Consider the following 14,374-nt stretch of genomic DNA (forward strand, 5'->3'; position numbering starts at 1 on the left):
AACAATCTTTTCCTAAACTTAACTAAGTTGTTTTATTGCCTAAGCCTAAGGAAGTTTTTCCTGTAAAGACAGAAGTTTTATTTTGAAAAGACTGTATACATGTAACAAGCAGAAATTGAGAATTGCATTAGAATACGTTGCAGAAATATAATCAGGAGCCAATCCCATACAAGACGTATATAGATGATCATTAAAATAGTAAAGTGCTTTGCAGATAAAAGGAAAAGGAAATGTTCCAAAGATGTAGGAAGCAGGATTGGACATGACACCAACATTTCTACAATGACGCTTAAGGTTTGACAACAAGGTCCCTGATTGTGACAACATTTTTTGCAAGATTGCTTGCAACACCTGTCCTGGTTGTCCTGATTGGGCATTATTGAGTGTTTGCTCTCCACTTAACAATCAGCGTCATGACTGGGGTGCCTTTGCTTGAACCCAATTACTATGTGTATTGGATGTCTGTCCTCAGAAAGCCCTCCTGGATTATTGTTCTCTTTATTCTACCGTATGAACCCGCAGCTGTCATCTGATAGGACCAGCTGCATGCTGTCTATTCTTCAGTGCTACTACTGGTGGCCTCCCAGTTTCAGAGAGGCGTCTTTAGTTTGCAAAGATTTGATAATTGTAGTCTAGATGTCTAGGCTTTATGTTTCTGCATCATTTCAGTGACTACATTTCAGTATGACCTGCTACACATGCGAACACAAAATTGCAATCCACAGATTGTCACATTCTAATTTGCTCGTGGAGCTTCATCGATCTATAAATCCTGCACGCTGTATGTATCGTTTATAGACATGTATACATGTATATACTGTACATAACCACCCACTTCATGTATATAAAGTAATCTAATACTTTACCCATTCAATATTTATTCCTTTGCATTATTTGTATTTGTTTACAATCTACAAAACACTTGACTTACTGTATATATAGACATTGTATGTTATTGGTCATTGTTACTTTTTATATGTATTTATATATACATTAGATTTTCAAAGTTAACGCAATTTTGTTTTAATGCACTAACACAACTAGCGATTTTTAAGTTTGTAGCGGGCTCAGTTTTAAAGCTAGAGTAAAGATACTGGCATCACACGAAACTAGAAAACCTAAGGAATCCATTGGTACCAACCATGTCATACTAGCATGTCGCGGCAGGGCAAGGAGGCTAAATAATGCTCCAAAGTTTATTTCAATTCAACAAAAAACTGTCATGGCCATTTTCAAAGGGGTCCCTTGACCTCTGACCTCAAGATATGTGGATGAAAATGGGTTCTATGGGTACCCACGAGTCTCCCCTTTACAGACATGCCCACTTTATGATAATCATATGCAGTTTTGGGCAAGTCATAGTCAAGTCAGCACACTGACACACTGACAGCTGTTGTTGCCTGTTGGGCTTGAGGTTGCCATGTTGATGATTTGAATATATTTGTTTATGCTAAATGCAGTACCTGTGAGGGTTTCTGGACAATATGTGTCATAGTTTTGTGTTGTTGACTGATTTCCAATAATACATTTATACATGTGTTTGTATAAAGCAGCATATTTTCCCACTCCCATGTTGATAAGAGTATTAAATACTTGACAAATCTCCCTTTTAAGATACAATTTGAACAGATAAAAAATGTGCGATTAATTTGCGATTAATCACGATTAAATATTTTATTCGATTGACAGCCCTAATATAGATTATATACACTTTTCACCTCCGAGTTTGTACATAATAGTGTTTATGTTCTACCTTTGTTTGTTCAGCTTTGTTGTCCTTGTTTTTATCTGTATGTCTAGTCTTTCTGGTAAATTAATTCTGTGTATACGTATATTGAGAGCGACTAGAGTCAAATTTCTTATGTGTGTTCTGATTTTGATGTGGACAAGCCTTGAAAGTTTGCTAACAGCAAACTATCCGTATTGCATACACACACACACACACACACACACACACACACACACACACACACACACACACACACACACAAAGCAGGCAAGTCATATCTGGTGTCAGTCAGCCCCTCCCTCTCAACGCTGTCTCAACGTGTCGTGCAATAATTAACCAGCTGCTGTCTGCAGTGTGCTACACAAGTTCACCTACCACATGCACTGTACTCTGGACCTATGAACACACACACACACACACACACAAACAGGATACGGGACATCAAACATGGAGTGATCCAGCTTCATTTGTTTGGAGATTGAAAGACCAGCCAGGTAAGAGTCAATGCATGTTTGATCAGTTTTATTTTATGCTTCAGTGTTTTAAAGTGAGCTTCACTGTGGAAGTAAAGGAACCAAACAGTGATACTTTTAGCTAATAACAGCATTAATCTATACAGAATGTACCAATAGCCTAATACGTAATTGAAACCTGTATGATAGTTTAGTGTTTGTTGTATTATGTGAATATGAAACAGCTTACTCTTCTTTAATTCTCAACCTCATGAAACAAGCACAATGCATGTCACAGTTCAAAACTTAAAAGTAAGCATTCATAACTTTTTCATTATTTCGATAAAGTATTACAACTATGGGTTCGCTGTACTTTAATTTGTTAAAAGACACTTTTCTATTTCGTAATGATATATGTAAAGCATTTGTCGTCACTCAGTGTAACACAGTAAAACAAATAAAAACAGAACCCAACAGAGGAAGCGAGTTTCAACAGGGGGCACTATACTAACATGACATCATATTTAGGTCAAATCTGTGCATGTGAGTGAGAAAGAGCAAATGTCAAACACTAGAATAGAGTACAAAGGGAGAAAGGAGTGGAGTCAAGGGAGAAGGAGAGGCCGAGAGAGGGGGAGTGGCATACAGGAAGGCAAAATAGGGAGAAACTGGGTGTGTCGTCTGGGTGTACCTTTGCTTTTTTCCCGCTGGCTACGTTTTTGCCGGCTCACAGTTTTACAAAAGAAAAGCTCTGTGTACATACAGTGCATCCTGTATTGCTCTAATCTGGTGATAAATATCTAAGAACAGCAAAGTCTCTCCATTTTTAAGTCCATCCAATAAAAGGTGTTGTCTAGTAAGCCTCATGGGGTCATGATGTAGACTTTTGGACTTGCACTCCTTCAAATTAAAGCTGTATATTTTACTTTTTAAAGGGACTGTATGTAAGTTTTTTTTTGGTGCCAATGTGTGAACAGGTTGTAACCTAACCTAAAAAATTAGACTTTCTGCAACTTTTTTGGTTTCCTCTATCAGCCTGTAGAGTGATTTTAATGTGAAGGACTTGGCTACAGGGCTAACAGTGTGCAACCATAGCTAAAGTTCGGTTAGAAATGGAGTCCGCTAACGCCAACAAATGACCAGCCTTCATTACAGCTCAGACTCCAACACAAACTCCACGGAAGCACAAAAAAAACAAAAACAATGTTATATCTAGTGAAACCTGTCTTGCAAAACAGGAATATGACTGATGTCGCAACAAGCAATTTCTGATTCTTACATCTAGTCCCTTTAAGGAAAAGAAAACTAGCCCATTTGAAGAACAATGAATCACCGAACACAGATACATAATACATTAAAACAGGATTGTTGTGGAACTCAAATGTTAACTCGGTATTAGTTTATGCACATCAGATAATTTGTTTTCACTTCAGCAGCAGCTGGTATTGTTGCAAGAAAACCTCAAACTCATGGCAATACCTCACGAGAAGTGAAGTGGAAAATGATGGATCACTCAATAGGAGGAAGTGGCCATGACACATGACTGTATAAGGTGTTGCACTGGTGACCTATTTATTTTTAAGTGGCTTAGAAAATCCCTGATAATCTTGTTTTGTGAGATTATTTGGCTTCCGGGCTCAGAACAGCAGTCTTTGAGCTAAAAGACTGCTGCTGCTGATAGAACAGTGTCTGTGTTGGATTATTGACTTTGCAGTGTTGACCACTTCTCAGTAGTTCTCCTTTATTGTTGGCTTTGCTTCGACCTTTTTACATTCATGTCATTCACAAACCACACACACATACGTGCACTCACAAACACACACGGTTTGGATGTATTTGCTCCAGGGGACCTTAAAACCTGCATGTTGAGGCTTGAAAGACACACAGTGAAGTGTTCACATCAGTTCAAGTTAGACACAATAGAGAACGCTTTGGACATGGTGTACCAAAAACAGCCCATTTCTGCAATGCTTTCCTGCCTGTATTTATTCTGCAGTGAGGAGGCTTAGTCATTTCTTGCATTTTCGTTTTGTTTTTAAGTGATGTTTTTTACTAAACCTAAATAAGTAGTTTTGTTACGTTTTTGTTTTGTTTTGTTTCCATTTACAACGTTAACCATGTGTTTACAACTGTTTAAAACTGCAACCGTTATCTGGGAAAAAATATGTTTCCCTCAAAATGTATTTTGGTTATGCAGTTTAGTTGTATGGTAACGTCATTTTGTGTGAAACCAGGTTGAGTTCTCACATTGTGAGTCTGTGTGTGTGTGTCATCGTGGCAAATGTGGTCCTGTAGACACCTACTGTAGCAGGAACTCCCACAGAGGTGGTTTTGAGTTCTCTGCCAGGTGTTTATGTTTTTGTCTGTCTTTCTGTTTGTCTGTCTGTGGACAGATTTTGTCACCACGATAGCATCACAACCGTGCAAGAAGCAGTCATGAAACACAGGTGTGTAGTTGAGATCAAAATGAAGGCAGAGTTGAAGGCCATTGGCCCACTTACTTTACGCCCCTGGCCCGATTTGGCATCGCGGCTGGTGTGATCCCATCACAAGATGGTCTCTGGTTGATTTTGCTGAAGTATAGCTTATTTTGTCTTTTTCTTGTATGTACTTCTGTATTTTATATAGTATTGACAATTTTTTATTCTTAAAATCTAACGTGTAAATATTAGAAAGAAGGTGTTCTCACTTGGGTTGTACATTAGAATAGAAGTATATGAATTCACCAATGCAAAACACATTTGATATATGAAATACCATTTCACATGAAATAAATTACGATGATTTTTTTTGTAAGATATCAGATATATAACGTGTAATTTAAGACATTATGTGTCATACCAGACAGTTCATATGTAATATCACATGTGACAAAGCATATGTGATAAATTCACATATGGGCACATGTTGTTTTTGGACAATTCTAGATTATATATTTGACATGTGAAAACATAAATTTCACATGTGCATTTGAAAAGAGATCAGTAGATCCGTATTAGTGTTAGATTGATAATATGTGATTTTCTTACATTCTATAAACATTGCATGGAAAGCTGTGTACTGTGCCTTTTACATGTTGTTGTTATTGCTGGTGCGGTGAAGTGGTTCCTCCTTCTATACGAGAGTGAACTGTCAGTCAGAGCAGGGAGTGCTGGGCCTTCTGGGATGACAACTGCTGAATACCTGAGGTATTTGCCAACAGGCTGAGACAGAGAAAGAGAGTTGGAATGAGTGGCAGAAAAGGACAAATAGGACAGACTGCTGCTTTCGCTCTGCTGTGTCATTCAAAGTAATTCAGAAGAACAGAAGAAAGAGAAAAAGAAAAGAGATTTAAAAAATAGAAGCCACGTGGATACTCCAACAATCTCTGCTCACAGGCCTCTCCTACCAAAGAACAAACAAATGGTTGGCTCTACACTGTCATCACTGGTTACTGGGTGGAGTACTGTTATTAAATCTCTTGGAGACAGCACAAAAAAAAGAAAGTGAAAGACTAAAGGCACGGCTACAGAGAGAGAGAGAGAGAGAGAAAGAGGGAGATAAATATAACACAAAAACTTCAGAGAGAGAGTGAGGAAAGAGATATTTAAAGCCCAGAGAGAAGAAAGACGGGGACAAAGAAACACATGCAAGAAGGGAGCTCTGATTTGTCATGTTACAGACGGTAAGACTCTAATTATATTGTTCAGTTTTGGAGGGAGTGACACCGTGTTGTTAATTTTCTGTGCGATTCCTCGCTCCATGTTGACACAGTGCCGGTCAGGTGGGTGTCTTTATTTAGTTCCATTCAACAAGTCGGCAGCCTCTTGTGTTTTGTCTCCTGCTTCGAGCTCCAGATTTACCAAAGCCTTTGCTATGAATGATGTGTTTATTTGTTTTTGTCTCTGCAGTAACCAGAGATGAATAAAGCAGCTCTTCGCCCAGTGATCCAGGCAGGGGATGGGAGGACACTGTCCAGGTGGGTTTACCTCGTATTCAGCTGAGACACCCTTACAAAAAAGAAGTATTCTTCAAGTTTATTTCATGAAGTAAACTTAAGTAAAGTCCAAGTATATTCCTAAGTATGTAATAAGTATACTAATATCAATGTACTAGTAGTATACTTGTAAGTGTCCTACTGCAATACTTCTTGGGACTAAATTGGCCCACTTTTTAGTTTATAAAAGTATATTTTTAAGTATAAATGTAAGAGTAGTAAACTTTGAGTACACATCTAGTTTACATCCAAGTTATATTTTGTACTGCAACTATAATATGAACTATACTACAAGTGAACTTATAGGTACACCGTTAGTTTAATAGTTACATACTTGTAGCCCACTTTTTAGTGTATGAAAGTACACGTAAACTACTAGTTTAATCATTTTTACTGCAATTATACTTGTAAGTTTTCTTTAAGTGAACTGATATTACTTAGCCCAATATACTTATAATTTGCTGTATACTTTTCAGTATAAGCCAAGAATACTTTGACTTTTCTGTATAATTGTTGGTATAAGTTAAGGATACTTAAGTATAGTTTGTATTTTGTACTGCAACTATAATATGAACTATACTACAAGTGAACTAATAGGTATACTGTTAGTTTACTAGTTATATACTTTTTAGTGTATGCAAGTACACTTTAAAGTATACTCTGAGTAAACTACTAGTTTAATCATTTTTACTTAAGTATGCAGTACTTGTAAGTTTTCTTAAGTGAATTTAGCCAAATATACTTTTCTGTATACTTGCCAAGTAAACTTAGACTTTTCTGTATACTTGTCGATATAAGCCAAGTATACTTAAGTATCATTTTGTTAAGGTCATCTCTGATAAGTATATAAAAAGTAATCTTAAAGCATATGCTCTTATTTTTAGTTTAAAAGAAGTATACTAATAGCATACATGAATAAACTTTTTTGGAATGGCAGACAACCATTCACCCTCACATTCACACCTACGGGCAATTTAGAGTCAGATACAGTGGATGTCAGTGTTATTTACAGGTTCAATGGATGTTGTGTTCATTTCAGAACACAGTTCCTCTCACTGCTGAACAACTACAACTGCTTCCTGAAGGACCAAACTCAACTGCACCTCAGTTACTTTCGGGTATGTTATAAGTTTATTTCAAACATTTTTGTTGTGCTGTACATAAATTGACATATTTCCTCCCAGTCAGCCTTGTTATTACCTTTAAACATTGGTCAGAACTTTGCAGCAAGTCGCAGTATCACAGGAGGCTGACCATGAGAAAATTGTACGCATATGTAGCATCTTTAGGTCTCTTCTTTATTAGCTATTACTTTTGAGCTGCTTTGAATTTGGGTTCATAAAGTGGAGTGTTAATATGACTGTAATTACACACCATGCAGGTGTCTGTGGGTCTGTCTCTGTAACAGGGTGCCGATGGAGAGGTGGTGGTGGAGGGCTTCCTGAATATCTCCTGGGGAGTACGGAGACCAATCAGGCTGAAAATACAGGACGATATACAGACGATCACCTTTGCTCCTCTGATCTCACCCAGCCCCATCAGCCCCATCGGAGACAAGAGGTTGCTTTCAGCTTTCGTGTGATATTATTAATATGTCAACAACACAGAGCAATATGACATGAGATGTTCATTGGTTCATTAGTCCTTTGGTTCATTGATCATGCTGACATTTGAAAAACCCTTAATCCAGTTAATGCAGCTCTCTACATGAGCAAAGGTTCCCTCTAATTCCTGCAACAAGTCATAATTTGTAATGCATTTGTCCTTCATGCAAGACACAATAAAGTGAGATTTTAAACACATCAACATTAAAGCATGTACAACTTAATCGATGGTTCTACATGCAGGTACTAGTTAGGATCAGTTTGAAGTGTCTGACACAATGTCCTCCCTTCTCTGTGTCTCTCTGCAGGAGTATGTCCCGATGGGGAGAATGTGTTGACCTTCACCAGATAGATGAGATGGCAGAGACACCACAAAACACAGTAGTCACCAAACCGTTACCAGGTTGATTTTACTTCCTCCCATATCCCATAATGTTATTCTCAACAATGTTATCTTAAAAGCAGTGGTGGAAGAAGTATTTTTACTTCAGTAAAAGTAGCAATAGTATAACAGTATAAAAACACTATGTTACAAATAAAAGTCCTACATTCAAATCTTTACTTGAGCAAAAGTTAAAAAAAAGTATTAGCATCAAACTGTACTTAAAGTACTAAACGTAAAAGTACTCATTATGCAGAATGGCCCATTTCAGAATAATGTATATTATATCATTGTATTATGAAGAGTGATGCCATATGTGTAATGAATATGTCTGATTTAAACTCATTACTGGCTGTTTTACAGTAACCTATAATAATTCATCAACATTTTTAGTTGCTTATATTTTGTATAAATAGTCTGAATCTGCAAAGAAACTAGGAACTTAAGTTATCAAATACATGTATTCCACTACTGATTTATGGTATTTATAACATGGCTATATGGAAATAAATAGTTTTTTGAAGTAAAAATTACAGTAAAGAGTCAACATGTAAATAGTAGTGAGTATATCTTTATAAATTGTATCATAAATGTTTAATTTTAGTGTATTTTCATCAAATTTATAGTAACAGTTTCAGTCAAAGAGTAGTAGAAGACATCCAGTTGCATAATTGTCTATGGGATCTTGGTTTTCATGGTGATATTGCCTTTGCAATTTATATTTTATACTAGACATGGATGAAAATCTTATTTTTTTCCTTTATTGCATCTCCATTTTCTCTGGAATGGTAATATAGTATAGTTTACTTACAATTGATTCATATTCCTTAGCTTCTTACCTTTCAAAGGAGACCAGATATATGCATATATGCCTTATGGTTGAGGAGCTATTCCTGATTCATTTTGCTTATTTTAGGCGTTTTTTGTTTTTTTTCAAGGGATAGGCTAGGGCTTAACAGGTTAAAAGTTCTCATTTTGCACTACATTGCAGCATATTGACTAGATTCTTTCAAGGACATAAATTCTAACCTTGTTTTATTTTATTTTTTTACAAAAAAAACATAATTTATTTATCTGTTTAGTTGGACAAAAACAAAAGCTAGAAGCATTGAATATGAGACACGTTATCAATGTTTTTTGTGTATACTCTAAAGGCCCGCCTGTTTATGAGTCAACCACTCTGCGTCCCGTGAGGCAGAGGAACTCCGAGATGGAGGCAGAGTCCAACCTGTTTCGTTGCATGAGTGACGCGTCGTTGGTCAAGAGGAGGAAGGGAAGGCCGAAGTCGGCGGCAGAAAGAGAGAAAGAAAGACAACATCGCTTTTCTATCAATGGACACTTCTATAACTACAAGGTAGGTTTCTGCCCAACATGACTTTTATCTGTTCTCATCTAGTCATCATTCTCTCTTTTCTCTTCCTGTCAAGCTCAACCCTCCCCTCCATTTCCATGTAACACATATATGTCTCACTTTTTCCCTCACTCCCATGTAGCTCACCAATCTCTCATTTTCTTCTAGACCGCTATCTTCACTCCATCCTTGGGCACGCCAACCAAAGTTCGTATCTCCAGCAGGATGACCACAAACCAGGTCGTCGAACAGTTACTAAACAAGTTCAAGGTGAGCTTTCGTACACATTCTTCAAACTGCATGAGAAGTCACAGCGATGTTAATGTTGTTTTATATCTAGTTTAAACAGACTGAACTGGACTAAGTAAGATAGGACCTTGTATGTAATGTGTGATATTGAAAAATCAATTATGTTCTTGCTCTTCAGAAAGTAACCCTAAGCAACATATTTTAAGAAAAAAACAAATTACTATTGTATTATAATGATAAATCATCAAAATAGACTGTGAAGTGATTTATTAAATAAAAAATAATAGACCTTTAGAACCAGAACAAGGATTTATGGTCGATAAGTTTTGAATATTGTACTTGTATTTTCATCCTACAGATAGAGAACGATCCCCAGGAGTATGCTCTGTACTGTGTTCACCAGAGTGGAGGTATGGTTTGTCACACAGTAAATTAAATACTTGGAGACAGATGGAATGATGCTTCACCTGTGTGTATGTATGTGTGTGTGTTGTCCAGAAAAGAGGAAGCTCAGTAACAAAGACCAGCCCCTATGGGAGCGCATACTACAGGGACCCTCTGATGACATCATGAAGATCTTTTTGATCGACATGGACGAAGAAGAAGTCAGCAATGTTGTGAGTGTTCTAGCCCCGCCTCCTGATGACCTAACGTATAGATCATTTCACAGTCGTAAACGTAAACATTCCAAATGTGTCCCAGTTTATTTCCTGTTGCAGTGAACGTGACCGACAGGACGTAAACATGGACCCAAGCTGTTGCCAAGCAATGCAATTCCAATGAAATGGTCTATGGAGAACAGATCAAAACAGTACAAGCATATCTATCCCCAGTACTGGAAACATATTAGTCGAGGGCATTTGTCAGGAGTTGGCGCAGTCCCTCAGGACATTTAATTGAGTTATGTATGTATTCCCATGTATAATTGAAGAAAGTCATACATGACAAAATCTTCTTGACGGATAGTAATTGTTAAAAAATGAAGGCCTGCTTTACCTGTATTCAACTTTAAGTGATGTAAATGCACCTGTAGGAGCTAAAGTCTATTACTGTAGCTACTGAGGTGATTAGCCCTGGACTGACGCGCTTTTCACTGTAGATGTTACCTTCTGTTGCATGTTGTGCTGTACAAAACTGATCCTCAGGCCGCTCGTTGGTTTTACAATAACAGTTCATTTATTCGTAATATGGTAGTAAAGAAGAATGTCCGGTTACCATAGCAACAAGCAAACAACAACAACACGGCAAACAATTCAGCGTCCCTGCGTTCAAAAACCCTTTGCCCTTCCGGGCTAAACCCTGACGCCAACAACACACCTCCATACCTATATACCCGTGGCTGGGTCAGTCAATTAATACAGCGCCACCTAGTGTTCCTAAAAGTGAATTACACCACAACCTCTGTATGTCAGCATCATGTTTTGGCTCTTACAGCACCTTTAAGAGCATCAGAGAAAAAAATGATATAATGGATTTAATATTTAGTAGTTGTTTAGAGTCAATTAATGTATTAGATCTGCTGTGTAAATCAACTCGAAAGTAATAGTTATGGCATGTTCTATTTTTCTTAATAAGGATTGTGCTTTTCTCCAAGTTATGTGGCAGCAAAGAATAAGATGGAGATTTAAATACAACAGAAGATATTTATACATTTCTTTTATGGTGAACGTCCCTCTGGCTCGGGATTATTATTATATTTTTTTTAGTATTTATAATTGTAAGTGTAAGATAGATGGTAGTGTCTTGTTTGCTATTTTAGTCAAGTTTCTTATTTGCCAAGACTCCTTTCCACAACCCTCTCCTCTCCTCTCCTTTTGTTTCCTCTCCTCTCCTCTCGTTTCCTCTCCTCTCCTCCTCTCCTCTCTCCTCTCCTCTCCTCTCCTCTCCTTTCCTCTCAGGTCGCCCAGTATCTGAACTTGGAGCTTCCCATCCTGGAGCAGGTTCTACTGAAACTCAGAGAGGAGGAGAACAGAGAGATACAGAGAGTCATCCACAAGTCAGTATATGATTTCATGCACTCAAATACTTCCTTAAAGGATGCCATTATCTATCATAAGAATTTACTGTAAGAGAATTGACATCTACTGAGTCATAAGGAAATGTTACGGTGCATTAAATTCAAATTAGTGAAGTTTGGCTATAGATCCCTGTAGTAACACTTCTATGACAGGTGATGGCGCCATTATTTTATATTAAATGACCTTTTATTGATTTGCAGCTCAGTCATGGTGTCTGTACATGTGTATGTTTTGTGTGTGTGCATCAGGTACCACAACCAGCATAGACTCCTGTCCCATATGCTGAACTGTAAGATGTCGCCTCACATTGAGACCAGTGTGTGACGATCTGAATCACTGACACAAGACCGGTCATTCATCACAGCACCACTTTGAGGACGAAAGAGAAGCTGTGGGGAACTCTGTAAAAACAACATCTTTAACTTTAAGGTTAAAGCTGCAAATGTTTGGAAGAGAAACACAAAGGTGAAGATTTGGGAAAATACCACCAACCTGACAAACATATCATTTTTATTCATGTTTTTTTCTCTTCATTTTTTTAATTTGTAAATTAAGTACAACATAAGATTGTAAGATGCTGCTGTAAATAACTGTAAATCTGTGTTGTGTGTTAATAAATATAAGTTGTGGGACCAGCATGACGTCTTATGTTTTGTGCTTTCTGTTTGTGGAGTATAGTTATAAGTGAATTAATCTTTACACAGCAACTAATGTATGAATTGATTTATACTATTTGAATGTACCAAGAAATGGAATCAGAGCTAACCTCAACCAAAGAAGTCCTTAGTTGAATAACACTCATACAATTTTGTTGACTAATCGATTAGTTGATTTAATCAACAGATCTGTGAAACTGAGTTTCTCCACAAAGAATCACACAAAAACACCACTTTATATCTTGTGTTTACCAGAGATGTGCTCATAAGTTAGAAATAAGTTTCTTATAAATATGTCATTCAGCATGAAAAAAGCATACAAAATGATTAAGACCAAACGACTGATAAGTCGACTAATCGACTAAGAGGTGACAGCCCTAAAATAAACATATAAAATAGGTAAATAAATAGGTAAATAAATATATAAATAAATAAATGGGTAAATAAATAAAGAGATAAATAAATAAATGGACGAATAAATAAATGGGTAAATAAATAAAGAGATAAATAGGTAAATAAATAAATAAATAAATAGGTAAATAAATAGATAAATAAATAAATGGGTAAATAAATAAAGAGATAATTAGGTAAATAAATAAAATGTAACCGTTAAAATTTTGAATAGAAAGTCCAAATATAGCTTCATTTGAAAGTGTAACCTGCTGATCATGGAACACTGGCGGAAATTTGTGACATTTGGAGATGTGCTTGATTTTGACTTGAGGACCAAAACTCTCTGTCCCTCAGACATTATTCTCACTTCCCCCAAACTCAAACTCACCATTCCTCATCTGTCCACCAGCTGTCCCCAGTGTCTTCCCAAATTTCCACACCCACCTGCACACCTGCTCCTCATTCCCTAATAGTCCCTTATATAACAGCCATCCAGCACCAACTCTCTGCCAGATCATCTGTTGTGCCCTCAGAGCACTCGAACCTCTCTTCCTGTTTACTTCCCTGTCTGTTTATTTTTTCTCCCTGTTTTTGGTTTTCGACTGCTTGCCTGGTCCCTTGCGGACTTGTTTGCTGGCTGACTTCCACTAATGCTCTCCAAGGGGACCAGTAAAGCTCATTTTACCTCACCTGCTTTGTCCCTGAAATCACTGTTGAGTCCAAACATCTACTACCAGAGCCATAACTAACTCACTCTGTCCAGCCAAACTTTCAAATACCACATACTGTATGTCAAGCTGAGTGTTTGGGAAAATGCTTCTAAACTGATTCACAAGACATCTAAATTATTCCCATTTGATAAATGGAGCAGGCATAAAAAAAACAAGAGTTGTGTGTAAGACAGGGAACTGCTTACAAGTGGAAAACACTGTCCTCTTAATAGCTAAATAATGGGTTTGGTGTAGAGTGAGCGCTGGTGCCTGGGCTGTTTAGTGGCAAAGACTGTCTAAACGCTCGCCAGCCCACCAGACAGCCTCACATTACCCAGCACTGAGTCTAATTTTCCTCTGACATGATGAATGAGCCGATGAGAATAAACGCCAACTGGTTGTTTTATTAAAGGATAGAGTTTCCATGTGATGCCCGCCAAGCAGCCCAAACTGTAGTACGCTTTTTAGAAATGGAAAGAGTGTGGCATGGCAAGGCAAGGCATGGCATGGCGTGGCTTTACTCTGTGGCTGTTTTGGTTGTAGAGTAGATGAACAGATGTTGGTTGGAGGGTGATCCCCATCTCAGAAGAAAGATTAGTCTCTATCCTAGTACATTCATCTGCACTTTTCACTGAAATACATGCAATTTCTCTCTGCATATTTAACATAACATTTCAGAAAACTTGTAATACAAAAAATAATTGTCTTAATGTAAGTAATGATCTGGAGAAGTTTCATGGCGATTTCTATTAGTTAACATATTTTACCTATTCCCCTGTAGTGTCTTGTAAAATTATGAAATATTACAAAACATATCTTTAAATCTGTTTCTCAAAATGATATTTTTTATCAGA

The 14,374-nt window shown here is 37.2% G+C and overlaps 1 protein-coding gene across 6 annotated transcripts in view; it reads left to right on the top strand.

Annotated features, from left to right (window-relative positions):
* The window catches only part of rassf6 (Ras association domain family member 6), a 58,564-nt gene extending 46,165 nt beyond the window's left edge, over positions 1 to 12,399 (top strand). The window contains exons 1-12 of one of the 6 annotated variants that reach the window (XM_037752581.1): positions 1,967 to 1,991; positions 2,144 to 2,223; positions 6,072 to 6,139; positions 7,197 to 7,275; positions 7,566 to 7,717; positions 8,070 to 8,164; positions 9,298 to 9,497; positions 9,663 to 9,764; positions 10,102 to 10,153; positions 10,242 to 10,360; positions 11,642 to 11,739; positions 12,010 to 12,399. In XM_037752581.1, coding sequence (XP_037608509.1) covers positions 6,081 to 6,139; positions 7,197 to 7,275; positions 7,566 to 7,717; positions 8,070 to 8,164; positions 9,298 to 9,497; positions 9,663 to 9,764; positions 10,102 to 10,153; positions 10,242 to 10,360; positions 11,642 to 11,739; positions 12,010 to 12,085 — 1,032 coding nt within the window. In that variant the 5' untranslated portion in view covers positions 1,967 to 1,991; positions 2,144 to 2,223; positions 6,072 to 6,080 and the 3' untranslated portion in view covers positions 12,086 to 12,399. The other 5 variants (XM_037752579.1, XM_037752583.1, XM_037752582.1 and 2 more) reach the window with 5 other exon arrangements.
* The last annotated feature ends 1,975 nt before the right edge of the window (positions 12,400 to 14,374 follow it).

The sequence above is a fragment of the Sebastes umbrosus genome, chromosome 19 (assembly GCF_015220745.1).
Source record: "Sebastes umbrosus isolate fSebUmb1 chromosome 19, fSebUmb1.pri, whole genome shotgun sequence".
NCBI classification, from domain to species: Eukaryota; Metazoa; Chordata; class Actinopteri; order Perciformes; family Sebastidae; genus Sebastes; species Sebastes umbrosus.